The sequence below is a fragment of the Lissotriton vulgaris genome, chromosome 3_1 (assembly GCF_964263255.1).
Source record: "Lissotriton vulgaris chromosome 3_1, aLisVul1.2, whole genome shotgun sequence".
NCBI classification, from domain to species: Eukaryota; Metazoa; Chordata; class Amphibia; order Caudata; family Salamandridae; genus Lissotriton; species Lissotriton vulgaris.
In genome coordinates, this window is record NC_141689.1 from 512,969,712 (window position 1) to 512,990,880 (window position 21,169).

Sequence of the window (21,169 nt, forward strand, 5' to 3'; positions counted from 1 at the left end):
GTGCTTAGATTGGTTATAAATAAAATTATCACCATTCTGAAAGAAACGGTTATGCTCATTTAATAAAGATAGTTTACTATTATTGGGAGCAAGGGGGTGGCAATAAACCTGCTTTGCTCCTCATCTATTTTTGCAATCACTATCCCCACTCCCCTCTCATAATGTGCCAGAGTCTGAATCAATAAGGATAAATACATTTTGCCTGTTGCAAACATTCTTTTTTATTTTATAAGACTTTATTATTCTTTATATTAAGGATTGGTAGGTTTCCCTAGAAAATGTTAGCATTTTTCTTCTGTTAGTTAAAGCCTCTCTGGCTTTAGCATTACTCCCAATATGTTTAACATACTTAAAGCAGCTGTTTATTCGTTTTTTTGTATTACATTTGATCCATTACAGTCTTTGGGTTTAGTTTTCTATTACATACTTTTTCACTAATAAAGTATCAATTAACTTGCTGTTGAGAGTTGCCAGATTTAACACTCGGGCATCTCCAGGCCCACTCTTTTAGGCGTCCCCTCATAATTTTGGAAAGAACCAGAAAAAATTAAATAAATTGAGAACACAGCTATCCCGTAGCATGCCATTTGGAAGAAGTCCATAACAGCAATGACTCTGTGCCTTCCAATATAAGAGGTGGTCATAGGAAGCAGCAGCTAAGGATACTTTAATTGAAGTATATGTTAAATTTGAACAGCAAGATACCCACAGGACTTAATACTGAAGAAAAACTTTATGTACACCTGTGAATAACAAGCACTTTATTGTTTCCTCTCTAACGTCCTGAACCAGCTAGTGAAATGTGTATTGATGAATTTTGTTTTGTTTTTGTAATGCCTATATGTGTTCTAGCATTATGATGTTTTAGACTGTTTTTTGTGGCGACGCAAACAGATACATGTGTACATGTATCTATAGTTTGGAAATCATGTTGTTCACTCTGTTTGGAAATGTTCTAGAGCCCCATGTCAACTAACAGCTCTTGGCCTATCTAGAGGACAACAGTCTGCTGGGCTTATTGCAATCAGGCTCCCGACCATCGCACAGTACTGAGACTAATCTACTTGCAATAGTTGGTACTATTAGGCTATCTCTGGATGCTGGACATCCTGCCATGCTGGTTCTGCTTGATCTATCAGCAGCGCTTGATATCACCTCACACTCTATTCTGCAACATCTCTAGCAGTATGGTATCCAGGGATCTGCCCTCGACTGGTTATGGATTTCCTCAAATATAGGAAAAAACAGTTTCTATGGGTACATTCCACTCCAGCACCATCCATTTAGACAAGGGAGTCCCTCAGGGTTCCTCCCTGAGCCCTGGTCTTTTTACCATCTATGTAGCCCCCTAGGCCCAATTAGTTAAGTCTTTGTGTTTGACACAATTTCAAATGCAGATGACACTCAGTTGGTCATTTCTTTGGGCAGGTCATGGAGAATGCCATACCGAGATTCATCACATGCATGAGTGAGATTGCCTTCTAGATGTCTCTCAACTGTCTTCAACTTAATGGGGGCAAGACAGAGATTCTATTTTTTGGCAAAGCTCAGCTTCATTGGACATAGAATTGGTGGCTGGTATAACTTGGCCCCTCCCCTGTGCCCAGTTGAACCGCTAGAAACCTAGGCATACTCATAGATGACCAACTATCTGTGCAGGACCATATCACCTCCATAATTTGAACCTGTTTTGGCACCATGCGTCTCCTCCGGAAAATATTTCAGTGACTTCTGTGGAGCTCATGTAAAATTATTCATCAAGGCTCTAGTCCTCAGCCGCTTAGGCGATGGCAATGCCCTGTTCCTTGCCCGAAATGAATCCCTTTTATTGAAACCGTAAGTATCCAAAAAACAGCGGCCCATACGGTAAGAAACTTGCCTTCTAGGACTCCATCATCCCCCTACACTCAGAGCCAACTTTGGCTTCCCATTCGCAAGACCGCAGTATTCAAACTGCTTTGCCTGACCCATAAATCCTTGTCAAGCTCTGGTCCAAAGTACCTTCAGAACAGGCTCACTCCTTACGTCCAAAACAGAAGCTGTGATCAAGCAATCAATCTCTATTATGTCCACAGCGCATTCGCACTGCTAAACATGGGGGCAGAGCCTTTTTTTATTTTGGCCCATTCAACTGGAACAAGAAGAAATATCTAAATGTATGATGGCCCCTGTAGGTTATCTCACGCTGTTGGTGCACTTGGTGTGATGACCTAAAAAAATAAATATTAATAAACCTGAAAAAACGAATTGGATGTGCCATGTTTTGTTTTCTAGGCTGGGTGGATGGCAGATTTTGGTGTGTGCACAGTGGTGCATATATATATATATATATATATATATATATATATATATATATATATATATATATATATATATATATATATATATATATATATTGCGTTGGTCGTCACCAAATCGACAGAGATTATCTGCAAGATCCCAAATGACGAAGAGTCGACCCAGAAAGTGCTGGTGCAACAAGTTTATTCAATTAAAGCCAGCGCTGCCGCCATGACGCGTTTCGCCTTGGAGAAGGCTTGATCACATGACCCTTGGTGTGATGACCTAAAAAAATAAATATTAATAAACCTGAAAAACCGAATTGGATGTGCCATGTTTTGTTTTCTACGCTGGGTGGATGGCAGATTTGAAATGCGTTACTTACCTGTAACAGCAGTTATCCAGTATTGGTGTCTTTCATAGATTCACATGCCTGAATCATTCCCCGTCGCCGAGACGGGAGCCTCCGGTACATAAAAAAGTAATGTCCTAAGGACATACCTAGAGAATATAGGCCGAAGGGCCTCCCCTTTGGGGCCTTTCCACGTCCTTATGTAAAAAGGACCGAACTCTCATCGTTAGCCAATCAGCTCCGACCTCCCTCTAGAACCTTCCCGGGAGGAGCCTCAGTCCCTCAGATTTTCGTACGCACCCAGCTAGGGTGTCGCACTGTAGACATAGAGGTACGTGAGTCCTTACCGGGGAGGCGGGAGGGGTGCATGTGAATCTATGAAAGACACCAATACTGGATAACTGCTGTTACAGGTAAGTAACGCATTTCTTATCCAGTATTTGGGTGTCTTTCATAGATTCACATGCCTGAATCAGAGTAGTTAGCAGTTACACATGCATAGTGGTAAAGCACATTCCCACAACCAGCAGGCCTGCATAAATCACAGACAATGTGAGAGAAACATGGTAATATATAGTCATGCATATAGCAGAGATAAACAAAGACCATGAAGAATGTGCATACCTGGATGGCGGGACGAGGTAAGGCTCACCTTATTGGAAGAGATGGCGCAGCACCGCTTGTCCCACTGCAGCGTCCTTCTGCAGTTCGATGTCCAGGCAGTAGTGTCTGGAAAAGGTGTGCGGGGACTTCCAGGTCGCCGCACGGCAGATGTCCAGGATCGTCACTCCAGCGAAGAGCGCCGCTGACGTAGACATCGCTCTGGTAGAGTGGGCAGCCACTCGGTCCGTCAAAGGCCGTCCGGCCTGATCATGGCAGAAAGCAATCGCTGAAGAAATCCAGCGGGAGATGCTCTGTTTCGTCAAGGGCAACCCCATGCGCGGGTTGCTGTAGGCTACAAAGAGTTGAGAAGACTTTCTGACGTCTTTGGTCCTGTCCAAGTAGAATTTGAGACACCTTTTAAGGTCCAAGGAATGCAGCGCCCTTTCCGCTGCCGTGGAAGGGTTCGCAAAGAACGACTTGAGGACAATTGGTTCGTTCAGATGAAAGTCCGACGGCACCTTAGGGATGAATTTAGGGTTGGGCCTGAGTACCACTCGGTCGTGCCTGAATTGGAGATACGGTTCCTGAATAGACAGCGCCTGAAGTTCGCTGACCCGTCTGGCTGACGTCAGGGCTAGCAGGAGTGCCGTTTTCCAGGAAAGATGTTTGAGTGAGGCCCGGTGTATGGGCTCGAATGGGTGTTTCATGAGTTGGTTGAGCACCAAGTTCAACTGCCAGGTTGGAGGGACTTTCCGAGGCCTTGGAAAGGACCTGTAGAGCCCTTTCAGAAATTGCTTTATCAGTCGACTGGACCATAGGGAGGGTCCAGATGGGGTCCTGGTGAATCTTGAAATCGCAGCCAGATGAACCTTAATGGAGGCGTGAGCCAGCCCCGATTGAGCCAGGTGGAGGAGGTACGGTAGCAGCTGTACCGGGGTGACCCGGAGGGGGTGTAAGTCGTGTTCCGAACACCACAGGCAGAACCTCTTCCACTTCAGCGAGTAGGTTTTGTTCGTGCTGCCCGCCCTCGCTTTGGCTAGTACTGCCCTGCAGTCCTGCGGGATCTCTAGGTCTCCGAACTCTCGGTGCTCAGGAGCCAGGCCGATAAGTTGAGCGAACGGAGGTTCGGGTGGTGTACCTGGCCTCCGGACATCGTTAAGAGGTTCGGGTGTTGTTGCAGGTGAATCGGGGGCCTGATGGACAGGCGAAGCAGGTCCGAGAACCAATGTTGTCTCGGCCAGTACGGAGCAATCAGTATCAGGGTGCACGGTTCCGTCTTCATCTTCCGGAGGAGCCTCGGTATCAGCGGGAACGGAGGAAAAGCGTACGCAAACACGCTGAACCAGCCGATGGAAAAAGCATTTCCCAGTGACCCCCGTTGGGGATGCCAGCTTGCGTAGCTTTGGCATTTGGCGTTCCCTGCCGTCGCGAAGAGATCGATCCTCGGGGTCCCCCATTGCGAGAAGACGTGGGCTACCGTGTCGCCGTCCAGCTCCCATTCGTGGGAGAGAGAGGTCTGTCTGCTGAGGGCGTCCGCGATAGTGTTGTCCCTCCCGGGAACGTACTCCGCTTTGAGGGAGAGTCCGTGCGCCACCAACCAGTTCCAGATTTTCTGCGATTCTCTTGAGAGAGAGAGAGATCGCGTTCCCCCCTGTTTGTTCAGGTAGTGCATCGTCGTGGTGTTGTCTGTTTTGACGAGCACCGGGGAAGTGCCGATACGTGGCAGGAATGCCTGCAGAGCCAGATACACTGCTCTCAGTTCCAGTAGGTTGATGTGTAGTTGTTTCTCCTGGGCGTCCCATTTTCCGCTGACGCGAAGGTCCAACAGTACTGCTCCCCAGCCTTCCAGTGAGGCGTCTGTCGTGATGACCAGTGGTGCCGGTGGCAGGAGGAACTGCAAGCCGGCCGTCAGGTGAGTACGGTTTCTCCACCACAGAAGGGCCTTTGTGATGGCCGGTGTGATCGTGATAATGTCCTCGAAGGAGCCGGAACTCTGTTTCCATTGTCTCGCCAGCGCCTCCTGCAGGGGACGCATGCGGAGCCTGCAGTGTGGTATGAGGAGAATACATGAAGACATCATCCCTAGCAAGGAGGTGAATGTCCGTACCTTGATGCGAGGCTTCTTGGCCACCGCCGCGGCCAGGGACAGTATTTTGTTGGTCCTGTCCTCCGAGGGGAAAGCCTTCGCGCGCTTCATGTCTAGGGTAGCCCCTAGGAAGGTGATCCTCGTTGAAGGGGTAGTGCAGGATTTCTTGAGGTTGATCGTCAGACCCAGCTGTTGAAAAAGAGCGCTGCAGGCGTCGGATGAAGCCGTCGTGCCTTCCGGGGAAGGCGCCTTCACCAGCCAGTCGTCCAGGTAGGGGAACACCTGGTGACCCCTTTGCCGCAGGAAGGCTGCCACTGGCGCCAAGCACTTCGTGAAGATACGTGGTGCGGATTTGAGGCCGAAAGGCAAAACCTTGAACTGGTAATGTCTGCCCGCTATTTCGAACCGTAGGTACTTCCTGTGCCTTACGAGGATGGGGATATGGTAGTAGGCGTCCTGTAAGTCCAGGGAGACCATCGAGTCTCCTCTTTCCAGTGCTCCCAGGATCTCCTGGATTGTGACCATCCGGAAGGATTGACTCCGCAGGAAGGCGTTGAGCGCCCGGAGGTCTAAGATCGGCCTCCACTTGTCCCCTTTCTGTTGGACTAGGAAGAAGTGGGAATAAAAACCCTTCCCCTTCTGGGACTTTGGGACTCTTTCGATGGCTCCTTTGACCAACATGGCGGATACTTCCTGGAGAAGGAGGTGCAGGTGTTTGTGAGCACGCTTCAGCGGAGGAGTGTTGGGAGGGGTGTTGACCAGTTCGAGGGAATGTCCAAATTGAATTATTTGTAGTACCCACCGATCCGTAGTGATTTTTTGCCAATTTTTGAGGAAGTGGGTCAGTTTTCCCCCAATTCGAAAGGATTGAGACGGTGGTGGGACTGGCTGGAGTAAATGGTCACTGGCGGCCGCCAGCGCCCTTCTTGGCGGATTTGCCTCTGAAGGACGACCTCCCATAGGACGACTGACGGGACTGTTGTTTTTGCTGGGGCTGGTTCCTGTTGCTGTAGGAATAGGACGACCGATTTTGGTAGGAACCCCTGTAGGAGTACTGACCTCTGGAGCGGCCCCCCCGAAAGGATTGGTTCCGAGACTGGAGGGAGCCCAGAGCCCTCGCCGTATCGGTGTCTTTCTTGATGGCCTGGAGCGCTTCGTCTATCTTCTCTCCAAAGAGGAATTGACCATCGAACGGCATGTCCAGCACCTTAGATTGGACCTCCTGCCGAAAGGACGTTGCTTTGAGCCAGCCTTGGCGGCGGAGCACAGCAGCCCCGGCCAACTGGCGGAATCCCGTCATGGCTGCGTCGATGGCGCAGTCGATAATTTCTGCCGCAGAGTTTTGTCCTTCCGCTAGAAGAGCTTTCACCTCGTCCTGGACCGCGGCTGGCAGACTTTGTAGATAAGGAGCTATGTCTTCCCATAGCTGGCGGTTGTAGCGGCCAAGGAGGGCGATGGAATTCGCTACCTTGATGGTCATGGCGGACGTGGTAGAGAACCGTTTGCCTATGGTGTCCAGCTTCCTTCCTTCCTTGTCAGGGGGCGCGGACAGCGGCGAGGAAGGGTTGCGGGATTGTTTTTGGGCCGCCTGAGTCACAACCGAGTCCGGTTTGGGGTGGCCGGTCAGGCAGGCAGGTGCGGTGTTCGGGGCCTTATATTTCTTGTCTAGGCGCGGAACCACCGCAGGCACCGAAGCAGGCGTGAGCATCAGCTTCTTGCCCTGTTCCCACAGAAAGTCTATAAGTGGAATAGACTTGGCCAATTTCTGGCTGTGTTCCTTGAAATCATGGAGGAAGCATTCCGTTTCCGCGGATTCCACTGCCATGTGAAACCTCTTTGCAGCTCTGTCCACCAGTTTGTGGAAACCTCCCACGTCCGCCGCCTCAGAGTGGCGCGGTCGCGGGGATGCCGGGGTAGACGAATGGTGTGATGACGCAGCATCGGCATCGTCGTCTCTGGGGTCCGAGGCGGCGTCTTGCACCTCGCCTTCCTCTAAGTCCGTCTCCTCCTCCTCGCTTTCCGATGAGTCCTCCGCCTGAGTTTGCGGTCGAGTGCGAGGATGGGGTTGGTTCCGAGGACGGGCCTGGGGAGCGGAAGGTTGCGAGGCCGATGGTTGCGCTTGGGTGACTGGCACCTGGGTGCCGCTGTCGGCGTCCGGGAACCGTTGTTTATAGTCCTGCACCAGGGATTTCAAATCGTTGACCAGAGACAGTGGCAAACAGATCATCGGGGTGTTCACCGTGTCGACGTTCAGGGAGCGCCCTTGATATATAAGTTCGTCCCGGATCTCGTGGACGTCCTGGTGTTCCTCGTGATCCCCCTGTTCTTCGTCTGACTCCTCACTCTGGAGTGTCTCCTGTTCTTGCTCGGGTGCCAACTCCACCGTTGGGTGAACCGAGGGCGTTGGAATCGAGTGAATAGAGACTTCGACCAATCTCGATTCTTTCCAAGATGGCGCCGGGGTCTCTTCCGACGACGTGCGTGAAGATGGCGCGCCCGCCGTGTGTGTTGGTGACTTGGGCACCTCCGTTAGGGTCGATGGCATCAAATTTTGCGGGGATAAGAGTTTCGCCGTCTTACTGGTGGTAGGGCCTTGGACTTGAGATATCGTTGTCGAAGGCGTGCCTTTTGAACTTGACCTCGACCGTTTAGGTGACGATCCTTCGGTATGAGATGTTTTCGGCGAAGGCGTACCTGTAGATTTAGACCTCTTAGGTGACGAAGACTTTGTATTCGTACCGGATGAAGGTTTCAGAGGAATGGTCGAGGAGACCGGTGCGCCTGAGGACGCAGTGGTGGTCGTCGTGGCCGTCGCGGAGGGCGATGAGGCCGTAGTGGTCGACACAGTGGTCGTGACCGAGGTAGTCCGCTTAGTAGATGGAGCGGGCTTCTTGAACCTCTGGCCATCCTTAACAGACACGGAGGAGGTGGTGGAACGTGCCTCCGAAGGTTTCCTGTGCGCCTTCTTAGGAGGAGTGTCTGTCTCTCCAGGGGACTGCACCCTGGGTCTCTTCTTGGAGACTTTGGAGGTCGCGGAGACACTACCCTCGGAAGATTCCAGAGTGTCTCGGACCTTAAGCCTGTCGAGCCATTCGCGGAGGCGAGTTTCCCTTTCCTTAACAGTCTTCTTTGGGAAGGCTCTACACACCCTACACTTGTCAGTGACGTGGTCAGGGTACAGGCAATATAAGCACAGGTCGTGCTTGTCCTCCGCTTGAATCCGTTGCTTGCCGCAGGAGGAACAGGCCCTTAGAAGGGCTTTCTTCTGCGAGTCCGCCATGGACGAAGCTTTCTTATCAGATTCCGACATGTAGTCGAAGATAGGATATATATCCTTTCCGTACAAAGTGTACTTCAGCGAAGTTTGAGACTTCGAAGCCAGGAAAACCTGAAGAGCTCAGGTTGGAGACTCCCTAGCACAACGTGCGGTAGAAAATCTGAGGGACTGAGGCTCCTCCCGGGAAGGTTCTAGAGGGAGGTCGGAGCTGATTGGCTAACGATGAGAGTTCGGTCCTTTTTACATAAGGACGTGGAAAGGCCCCAAAGGGGAGGCCCTTCGGCCTATATTCTCTAGGTATGTCCTTAGGACATTACTTTTTTATGTACCGGAGGCTCCCGTCTCGGCGACGGGGAATGATTCAGGCATGTGAATCTATGAAAGACACCCAAATACTGGATAATGGTGTGTGCACAGTGGTGCATATATATATATATATATATATATATATATATATATATATATATATATATATATATATATATATATATATATATATATTCACTGAAAAAACCATAGGTTTCACAATCGTTGTAGTTAGGAATTAGCATTTAAAAAACATTTGAAATTCACAAAAAAAACATAGGTTTCACAATTGTTATAGTTAGGAATTAGAATTTAAAAAACATTTGAAATTCACTAAAAAAAACATAGGTTTCACAATTGTTATAGTTAGGAATTACATTTAAAAAACCTTTGAAATTCACTGAAAAAAACATAGGTTTCAAATTTGTTATAGTTAGGAATTAGCATTTAAAAAACCTTTGAAATTCACTGAAAAAACCATAGGTTTCACACCAGTTATAGTTAGCTGAACATTTTACTCATACAAAACCATTGAAATTTCCACGTTATAGTTAGTTGGACTCACTATAACTTGCGCGCCCGCGATCCACTGCTGATGATGTCACATATTACATCATTCATGACATGGTCAGTGACATCACTGATGACATCACTGATGACATCTCAAATGACATCACTGATATATATTTGATATATATATATTCAAACTGTTTTTCGCGATGTCCTCTGCCTTTATGGCGGCGGGCTACCGGCAAGGTCACAAACCTTCAATATCCAGAACCATGCAATCCTTTCTTCCAAAGAATGCGCCGAGCCCGAATTTCATTAAAGCGAGCTTTATTTCATTCACAGAGCTGTGGCAAACACTTCCCGACGCGTTTCGGAACACAAAGTTCCATGGTCACGGGTCAACCAGGTGTTCTACAATGACATTGTAGAACACCTGGTTGACCCGAGACCAAGGAACTTTGTGTTCCGAAATAATTTCCCATTCATTTCTATGGGCCAGGAGGCCCATAGGAAGGAATGGGAAGTTATTCTCAATTTGCGATTCTCAATTTGCTAATCGCAAATTGAGAATAATTTCAAGGGTGCAAGGGTGTCTTACTGCTGCACAACTCAAATTTACATGTGAGCGCATACGGCACACATATATGCCCTAAGGGCATGTATGAGCGCCACATGGCACCTTTACAAATGCCAAAAAGTGCATTTGTAAAAGAATTCGCAAATTACCACCAACTACATGTTGGTGGTAATTTGCAATTTCTTAGTGTAAATTCGCAAAACGTAATTGCTTCTTACATAGCATTTAAGGAATCTCAAAATTTGCGATTCCTTAATATTGCGATGCGTTTTAGATGATACATTGCATTTACCGATTTTTTTGTCTCAAACGCTGCTTTTTACAGAATCACGTTTGTGACAAAAAAATCGTTTGATACATCTGCCCCTTACTGCTCAAAGAAAGAAACTGCTGCCTGCATGGGCGGGGCGACATTTGTGATCATGGGCAAGCTTGTCCTGTGCAGACCTGCATGTCTTCGACGGAAAAATTATCTGCTTACATAAGCAGCAAAAAGTGCCATATAAAGATAAGCAGGGCCGTTATCTGCTTTAGCACTCAGTACCTGGGCAGACACAATACCTCCAGGTTATAATGAGGAAGAAGCCCCTAAAGAATTGACTAGCTGTGCAGCACAAGTTAACTCTGCCTGAGTAATCCTTCATGGATGCATAGATCTGAGGTGCCTCCACCTGCCTGTATTACCCATGCTGTACTCTGCATTTCTCCTCCCCCGGCTGAACTCCTTGCAAAGTCTGCAGATGACATACTTTGCAGAGATTTCTTTGCTGGCTGACTTTATGTAAAATAATTGCTTTACCAAAGTATCTTTGGCAGGCAGAGGTGGCTGAGATGGTGCCACACCACCAGGCTGCTCATCACAATCTGAAGAAGTCATTTTTCTATGCCAAAACAAAAAGGCGCATAGAGCAATCCAACAAGGTCTTCCCACAGCAAACTCCAATAGGAAAAAAAACAAAAGAATGGATACTACCTTTTGCAAATAAAGACATATCAACCAATCACAACTCTTCCTTTGGGTGTGTTTCCTCTACCTGACTCTTCACAACTCCTGAAAACGTCTCAAGAGATTGTAACAAATGATTGCTTAATATATTGACTAAAACAATTCATGATATTTCTATCTTAATCAACACCTCTAATGTTTTCCTTAGTTCAGAATAACAAGAACACTTTTTTTAGGGGAGGGGGTACATGTCCCCCTTCCTCTGCCGTATTTGGCTCCAGGGACCCCTTCTGCCGGGGACCAGCCATATTGTTCATGGGGAAGGGGACATGTAGCCCCCACTCTCCAGGGACCTCTGCTAAATATATGGGGGGACATGCAGAACCTCTCCCAATACTGATTTCTTGCCCCAGGACCCCCATCTCCTGGGGGCCAGCCATAATATAAAGGTGCATATAGCCCCCCTCCCTGGACCCCATCCCTCGGGCCTTTATAATTAATAACGGAGGAGATCGTTTTCAGCCCCAGGTACATATCCCCCGGGGTCAGGCTAATTTTCAAATGGGGAGAGGGGCACACAGCCCCCTTCCCCAGACAACATCGGCCCCACAAAGCTCACCCCCCAGTGCCGTGCCAATTAGAAATGGAGAAGGGGCAGCGCAGCCCTCCCTTCCTGAACCCATCCTTTGGGCCTGGCCAATAAACAGTGGGTGCCCAGGAGCCCACCGAGGGCACCCACTTTACCAATGTCGAGGGTTGCAGGGGGAACCCCAATGCCCCTACAGCCACAGCTGTCTCCCCATCTCCAGCAGGAGCTGGCATTGCTGCCGCCCCCAAGGAGCACCTAAAAATGGGGGGTTCCTATGTATCTCTGGTTGATTGCTAATGTGAAATCTAAGGCCGAGTTCCGGCCAAATTTCGCCAACCACTGTGTTGCACAGTTTCTTCTCACACGCAGCTTGGCAATGGTAAGTTGGCAAGTGCAAATGAGATTTGGTGTCCCCTAATTCGATTTTTGGGTGCTAGAAAGATTCCCCCAAAGCGAGCCGTCTCGACAGTTCGCGGTCAGAAAGCTGCTTCTTGTGTCTACTTGAGCGCCAGCAGAATCAGCTCAAGTAGCAGCACCCTCTGGAGTTTTGGAAATGCTCCCACTTAGCGAGGGAAAAAACAGGTATCCCTGCCTGTGCTGCAGTGGGCAGGGAAACCGATCCTGGGTCCTGGGGTTTAAGGTAGTTAAATGCAGCCCAGCTGCTTTTCTTTTTTTTAATCCGGCTAGAGACTCGCCGGATCACTGCATTATTTTGCCATTTTCTTTCTTTGTTGGCCCCGGGCAGTCCCTCTGAATTACCCCCATGGGGCTTTGGGTGTCAGGATAACCCTACCCTGATCCATATAACTTTCTTTTTTAGAACTTCTGGTTAAAGCTCCCGCCAAGCCACAGCAAACAGCTATGTCCTGGGACTGTGCACCCCGGGACAAAGCAGGAGCTGGCCCTGGGGTGTTACCAAGGTCCATTATGTGCTCAAGGAGGGGGTTTGTGTGGTCCCCCTCCTTTGTTGTTGTAGGGCCTGGCTGAAGGAGGTGCCAGTCCTCATGACCGAGAAGGGCCCCCTCCCATTTACAAAAAATTAAAAAGCCCTAGGGAGGTGGCGGTGCCCTAGGCATGTGTGGTCCACGAGAACCCCCGATTTACTTTTTCAATGTGGCCCAGGTGAGGTGGTGGTCCCCTGGGTGGAACGGGAGGCCCCCCCTTTAAAAACTCCCTGGGGCCCTTTAAAAACTCCCTGGGGCCCTTTAAAAACTCCCTGGGGCCCAGGTCCCTGGGGCATTTATAAGTCCCAGGAGGGGGGGTCCATGTGGCCCCCCCCCCCTTTAAGTAGCACATGTCCGAGGAGCCTGCGGTTCTTTTTTAAAAAATGTTTGGTGTGAGCCGTGGCTCCAGCGAGGCTCCCACTGAATTTATTTATTTTGTAAAAGAACGTTATTTTGCCCTGAGGGATCCCTCCCCCTCCCCCAAAAGGCCTAGGGAGGTCAGGGTATTTCTGCGACATTCAGCAGTAGGGTTTACAATCATTGTATAATATCAATTCTCCAAGAAGGAAATATGCCAACCTAGTATGGACCCCTTTATGCATAGGATCATGAGGCACTTAAACATGATGAAATGATCCATTGTATCAAATGATGTCATCAGGATCAGTGCAGCTCTATTTTCCTCATTGGGCGCAGCTCATGAAGTGTGAGTGCCATAGCTGACTCCATCCGTCCGCCAGGCCTGAAGTCTAGATGCCATTCAACTGGGCAACCTCCTATTTCTAGCCTCTTCACTAAGAGCTGGCAGATAGCTGATGGGTCTGTAGCTCTCACTCGTAAAACTATCTAAGTTACATTTCTTTAAAAGAGACCTTAACTATTCTTTCTTCCAATTCAATGGAAGGGTACCTGTATTTAAAGGCGGGTTTACTATCCGTGTCCCTTAAGGAGCAACACACATGTATGTAAAGGGGAAATAGGAACCGTGTCATCTGGAAACCCTGACTTCTTTTCCGGAATACGTTTCCATATCTCCTCCTCTCTCGCCTCTTGGAAAGAGGCCCAGATCAAGGATGTCTCAGCATCTGATCCCGATCTGATTTGATTTTATCATACATTTTCTGAATCCTTATAGGGATGTACCTTCGCACTTCATTACAGACCTCCTGGGAGGGTCTTAATGTACCCGGAATGTAATTTGGTTGAATTAACATTTTTAAACACTTTATTAGCTATACTCTTGGAATTTAAAGTACAAGTAACCATATATTTCGATTTTGATTCATTCCACTATATTCTCTTTTAATAACATTTAAATATGTTGTTTATAGCTGGCTAATTCCTTGCCTTTATAGCCAGCTTCCATTTCCTCTACAATTTCCTTGTTGCAAACCATCTGTACCTACTTTTTTGTGGCCTTACTCTGATAATTCCTACTGTCGTTCGTCGGTGCCTCTTCATCTAGTGTTGTTTGGAGCTCTTTATTAAATATGCCCAAAGCCCGAGTGACAGCTCAGTACTTCCTCTAACCAATATTCATATTGACGTCTTCCAAGGCTGTGTCAATTTTTACGGCAAATGGATTTGTTTACATCTTATAATAAAACAAATGTAATTACATGATGATCAGTCAACAGACGGGCCCAAAGGCTCATTCTTAAATTAGGCATTCTAGGGCCCACATTTCATATTTGGTATTTCCTTTTACATGTGTAGCTCACGAAATATACTAAATCAAACCACAGGTTCAATTGTGTCTACATACGAAGCGCTAAGAAGTGTGCAATTTCCTGCTGACAATTTCGAGAATCCCCACTGCTTTTACCACTGACAGTTTGAGATACTACTGAGCTACAGATAGCTACAGATTGCAAGGTCACAATTTAAGAAATATAACTTCTAGATTTTCTTTAGAGGGACTTACTTTGCTACAAGAAACTCTTCTTATCCATGGGGACACTAGCAGCATTTATAATGCCCTTACCATTGAGGCTCACTCACTTGCAAGTAATTTTCCTTACCGGTACTGAAGAAAAAGGAGTCAATGAAAGTGCAGTTCTTGAAGTAGGTGTCCAGCGACGTAACATACTCAAAGTGGCAGTTATCAAAAAGAGAATTTTCAAAGGTGGCTGATTTAAATTTCATATTCACAAACCTGTAAAAAACGAAAATCATTGTGTTAGAGTAACTCTCTGCATTCAACCTTATGTGTGTTCTTCCTTCCATGACAGAAATTAGGTTTTATAATTGTGATAAAGGCGATTAAGAAAACATGACAGAATGTTATCCTTGTACTTTATGACCAGTAGGTAAGGTTACCCCAGAAAGCAGGACAGGACATATTGAACGAATGACCCGTGGCCATTGTCTTGTGTCTAGTCTTCAGTTGGTAGCTCAGTAGGAATTATCTATCTCTCTGTACTCTCCACTACCCTAATTGAGCTATCTCAGATGCCTGTATATGTCTTGAATGACCTTCCAAGGACTAGGCCAAATAAATAGAAGAGAAGCATTTTAGTCAGTCAAAATGAGCATATGTATACCAATGGTCAGCTGCAAGTGATGCTTTGTCTATTATACTTATCTTAATCGTTCCAAACTAGATCATACAAATCTGACTTTTTTTAAATTATGAGTCCATTTGCCATAATGTTAGTTTTTTGCATTTTAATCACCCACATCTCAATCATGCCTATACTATTATCCTTGCTATTTATAGAGGCCTTGATATCCGACATTTTCTCAAGTGCTGGTCGAAGAGTTTATAATACTATATCTAAAGCTTTACCAACTGACTCCGATAACAATGCCTTGGGCAATTTTCCAAATCATATATTTACTGGCAAAACAACACATTTGGTGAATTTGTGTAATAACAACACTATGGGGGCCATTATGATGTCAGGAGGATTGCCCCCGCCAGGCTGGCGGTAGCCACAGCCGGCCTGGTGTGGGCAATCCGCCCGACATCATCACCAGAATTCCCCCCGCCATATTAGGATGGCGGGGGGGACCACGGCGGACGGAAAGACCGTCCGCCGATTTTCCGCCCCGATCGCCTTTGCGGCCGGGGCGGAAAAGGAATAATATGGTGGCGGTGTCTAATAGACACCGCCAGACATATTATGATGGGCCAAAGGAGATGGGGTGAAGGCATGCAGTCTTCACTCTGGGGGCCCCTTGTGGGCCCCCAGAGTGAAGGTGAGTAGTGGGGTGCACATGGGGGGTACCCCCCAGCATTTGCACATGGGGGGTACCCCCCAGCATTTGCATACAAGAAGCAGCAGGCACCGCGGGGTGCCTGCCGCTTCTTGTATGCAAATGCATACATTCATTTTTGACATTGTGGCAGGCGGTGCAGAGAGCACCGCCCGCCACAATAGTAAAACTGAGGGATGCGCCCGCCACTGTGGCGGGCGCATCCTAATTCCAACATCAGGACCCCCGCCCTTATGGCGGGCGGTCCCTAGTCTCGATAGGATGGCGGGCGGACTTAGTCCGCCAGTCATCCTAATGACCCCCAATGTATCACCTTAAAGAAATTACACATCAAAAGTATCCTCTTCCAGCTTGCATGGATAAAAATCCCACCTATCTGCCTTAAACATTAGAACAAGTGGAATGGCCAACTTCAAGAATAATGTTGGGCAAATTTGCTGCTGTAAGCAATAGAGGGCAATTTTTTCTTTAATCCCCTTGTGATTAAAACAGCCACCATCTCATCTACAATGGTGCCTGTGATGATAGTAACTGTGGTAACAATGGCTTTCCATAGAGGCAGTCATGCTATAAACAGCATGTTTGCTTCTCTTCATGAAGTCTTCAAACCACCCAAAACACAAGTAGTAAGGTGCTCACAAAGAGCAACAAATCAAGTACAGCGAGGTACAATACTAGCCAGGCATGTTGTGTAATAAAAGTAAATACTATGCATAGGGTTCAAAAAGAGGTAGGATTCTAGCAGAGGCCTGGAGAGTAATGTCAGGGGAGAAAGGATGGTATAACATTTTCAAACTCTGGACCTTATTTATGAGGTCTTGTCACTCTTACACCGCTGGTACGTGCCTTTTTGTGATGCACCAGCGGTGTAAAAAATTTGCCATGTTGCGTCATATTTACAAAGTGACTTATCTAGGGAGATGCGTCACTTTGTAAACCCCTGCGCCACATAATGCCTGCGTGAGGTATAATGTATGCAGGGGGGTGTTCCGATGCAAGAAACGGTAGTAGAAGTGACGGAGTAAAATCTATGAGATTTCACTGCGCCACTTCTAGGACTCAACTGCGTAAATATCTTACTCATGCCTCATGTAAGAATGATGCAGGCACATTTAACATAAGACTTGCCCATGTGTAATGTCCCATTGCTAGTGTTGCGTCAGGTTTGTGACACACTCCCGCAATGCAACATTTTTGCACCTACAGATATGTCAGAAATACTGACATATCTGTAACTCCTTGCGACATGATGCGTCTTACTGTATATATGACGTATCATTGGTATTGCAAGAAGGGCGCGATGAAAAGTGATGCATCCCTGTTTTCTCGCAGCGATGCGTCACTTTTCATAAATGAGGCCCTCTGTTCCTGAAAGCAGGTGTTATGCTGAGAACCATTAAGAAAAATGTGGCCCTTTTAGATAGAAATGACAATTTTACATACAAACTGACTCCAAGATATAAATCAGAAAACTTCCTTAAGATAATTTTTGCAACAAATTCTTTCATACCCTTTCTATTTGTATTCAAAGGTTGAGATTATTTCTTAAAAATGTAACTATCACACATTGGATCTTATATAATTGTAGCAAAATCCACAACATTTCACAACCATTAAATACCTTTTAAAACTGAATAGTAAATGTTGATTGTGTTTGATACAATCATGTTATTTCATTACCACTTAACTAAGAATCGGATTTCTAAAAGCTGCAACATATTTGCCTTATTAGCAAATTATTCAAAAATCTCTTAAATAATTTAAAAACATTCTGTCTACTTATTACAAGGCTATACATATCATTTATAGTTTTTTTAAATGAAGGATTCAAAAATGTTTTACATTTTAAAAAATCCACTTATGTCCATTAAAAATTTGCAAAAATAGATGTTAGGCTTGATTCGTACAATGTCATAAATAACATGTGTAAATGAGTAACAAACTTATACTCAAAAATACCCTTACTACTGAAATCCCACTCAAAGTATTGCCCATGCCACTTTTTAACCGTGTAACTGTTTCACAAAGAGACTGCAACTTTTTTTGGTAGTTTATTAATTTATAATAACTGATTAAACTATTGTTGAACTTATCCTGACTACTATGTTTTTAAAGACAATTCCCACCTTTCACCAGTTAAATCATACAATTGAATGTCCTGTAAATATGTTTCTCACACCACTAGATAAAAAGAGCAAAATGTATGTGTTCTTGCTTCCCTAAATATATATATACATATATATATATATTTTACAACTTTATTTTTGATTTTCTGTGCAATTAAAAAACAATACTGACAGATGGGAAAAAAGGTCATCAACGCAAGATGTACTATCAATATTAAGCATGGAGGTACAACAATGGTTAATGAATCTCGCAGAAGGTTGCTCAAGAAGAAATGTACATTCACATCAACAGTGACAATCCAATAAGTACATAAGGCAAACCCTTTTAGAATTCCAGTCTCAGACAGAAGGTGGGAAAGCGTTTCTTACGTGCCAGAACCAGAACTCGCATGAGACAGCGTGTGGGTTTGATCTTCTACATCAAGATCCAGCTTATAATATTTCAGCTATGGGGACCAAATTTTCCTAAATTTACACGGGCAGCCCCTCGCCTTATAAACCACTTTCTCCGCAGCCATATATAGATCCATACTGGACTTCCACTCCGTAAGTGTAGGAATGCGTTGTGCACCCCAATGCTTGGCTATGTCCCTTCACCACCAACCCAAGATTAGCAAGTAGGAGCGCATAACGTGTCAGGTCAATATCTGTGGGAATTCCTAATAGTAGGAATTTCACATCCATCCCAATGTTTGCTCCGAGTATTCTGCTTAGTTCTTCCACTATTGTGTGCCAGTAGGGCTGGATGTGACCGCATTCCCAGACAGTGTGAATGGGCGTGCCTTGTTCCGCAAGGCTTCTAAGGCATGCAGGGTCCTCCACCCTCCCCATCTTGTGTAATCGTTCCCTATCATAGTAGACCCTATGTAGGATTTTGTATTGAATAAGACGCAATCTTAATTTGATCGCCGCCTCACGTGGGTGCATGAGGGCCGCTTCCCAGTCTATATCTTCAAGGGGCACTGTGGTGAGTTCCCACTTTGCATGAAGTGGGCCAAGATTGTCCGGCATGCTATTGAGTTACGTTTAGTTTGTAAAAGATATCGCCTGAGTCACGATCACCCTCAAGGGGGGCGTATTCTGTCAGTGTCACGTCGTCAAGCCTAAGATATGTGTAATTCTGGGAACTGTGAAGTTGATATTTGGATTGAAGGAAAGAGAAAGAAGCCAGAGAGCCTCTCTCTAGGAGGTCTCCTATCTTCGAAATTCCAATGAGTTCCCATTTCTTGAAACCCCTCAGCTTCTTGATCTCAGGCAGACTACTCCCTTCCCATAAGGGGGTCTCCCGTGTAGGTTCCCCTCCCATCTCATCAATTTTCCAGCAGTTTTCCAGGCTTCTCTTAGCCGTTGCGTGGCGGGAAGGAGTTGTGCCTTTCCAGCACACCCATATAAGTAGTGCAGTTGGGAACGTTCATGGAACTGGAGCCTTTCCAGCCTATATGCCGGGTGGCCCCTGGTGCATGATTTCATCAATTAATATTGATAAGGTGGGCCGCCGTATCATAGGTTCTGATATCCGGTACGGCCAACCCTCCGTTGCAGGGATTGCATTGTAGGGTCTGCAATGCTATCCGTGGATGAGCACCATCCCATAAAAAGAGGCGCACCTCACTATCAATAGAAGAAAGAATATTATCAGGTAGTTTGTGATATATGTTCTGGAGAATGTAAAGAATCAGAGGGAGCATCACCATCTTGTACATGGCGGCTCTTCCCATGATAGTCAGAGGAAACTTCCTCCACCGCTTCCCATCTGTCTGAAAATTAAGTAACACTCGCCTTATATTGCGATCCAGGTGAAGCACAGAGTTGGTGGTATTATAAAGGCCCAGATAAAGAAATCCCTCCTTGGCCAGTCGCAGGCAGCTGGGATAAGTGTAAGATTCTGGATCGCCACTTAATAGATTGAGGGGGGACTTAGTCCAGTTAATCTTGCAGCCGGCATAACTTGCATATTCCTCAAAGATTTGTAAAAGAAGTGGGAGCGTTTCCGCAGGTGCGTGACATAGAGCAGAATATCATCCGCATATAATGATATGCGTTCCTTCTCCGGGGAACAGGAATCGGCTAGGAAGCCACCCAGGTCAGGTCAGGAATGAACCAAACATGCCAGGGGCTCCAGTATGAGGGCCAACAATAATGGAGATAGGGGTCATTCTTCTCTGGTGCTGCGTTGTATCGGCCAACTAGCGGATCGAGTGCCATTGACCCGGACTCGCGCCTCGGGCATGTTATATAGCAACGCCAGCCACTCTAGGAAAACCGGGCCGAAGCCCATGGTTTCCAGAGTTCGCTACATAAAGGGTCAGTTATTCGTGTCAAACGCTTTCTCCTCGTCAAGTGAGAGAAGCAAATGGGGACTGTCGCGACCCTGTACTGTGTCAATCCAGTTAGCTAGGCGGCATAGATTGAGACGGGTAGCACGCTTAGGCATAAAGCCAAATTGGTCTTTGTGCACCAACAGAAGAATCACTTTTAACAGGCGATGCACAAGAATCGTGGCCAGGATTTTAGTTTCAAGATTAAGAAGGGATATGGGGCGATAGAATCCACAATCCTCTGGGGGTTTCCCTTCTTTGTGGATGATCACCACTGTGGCTAGCCGAAGGTCTTGTGGGAGACACCGCCGTTCCTTTGATTCTAGGAACATCTTAAGGAGGTGGGGCGCCAACAATGCAGTGTTCATTTTGAAAAATTCACTTGGCAGGCCATTAGGGCCCGTAGTCTTACCTGCCTTCTGTTGGCCTATGGCCTCATTAACCTCCCCCAGTGTCAGGTCACCCACCAGGCTATCTCGTCTTCAAATGTCAGGGTGGGCATGTCAATACCTTGAAGATATTGGCGTAGCTGAGAGTCTCCCGCTTGGGTGAGGGCCTCGTAGAGAGCCCTGTAATATCGCTCACAAGCTCCCGCAAAACTTTCCAGCGTGGTATGGACAACCTCTTGTTCTTTTATAGACAATACCCATCCTGACTCAAGTTCCTTCCGCCCCAGCCACGCTAACAGTTTCCCCGCCCGGTCTCCAGTTTCGTAAAGTCGATGCTGGGATGCTAGTTGGTGCGTTTTCACCTCATCAGTCGCAAGCGCTAAGTACTCTCGCCTGGTGATCTCAAGCTGCCGCAGATCCTCTGTAGTCATTCTGTCCTGGCTAGCCCCTTCTAAGGCTAGGAGTGTTAATTCTAACTCTTCAAGCTGCTGAGTCGCACGTTTCCTTTTATGGGCAAGTATATTTTGCGCCCGGTCACACAGTACCGCCTTGTAAGTCTCCCACAAAGTGACCGCGGATGGGACAGAACCTTAATTTTCAGTCAAATACAGCTGAGAGTCGACACCGAGCTCCTCAGCAACTGTCTC

At 46.8% G+C, this 21,169-nt stretch overlaps 1 protein-coding gene across 1 annotated transcript in view; it reads right to left on the bottom strand.

Moving 5' to 3' along the window:
• The window catches only part of SV2C (synaptic vesicle glycoprotein 2C), a 532,655-nt gene that overhangs the window by 24,852 nt on the left and 486,634 nt on the right, over window positions 1-21,169 (bottom strand). Inside the window, exon 9 of the mRNA XM_086962974.1 lies at window positions 14,492-14,625. Coding sequence (XP_086819100.1) covers window positions 14,492-14,625 — 134 coding nt within the window. The remainder of the gene's footprint in view (window positions 1-14,491; window positions 14,626-21,169) is intronic.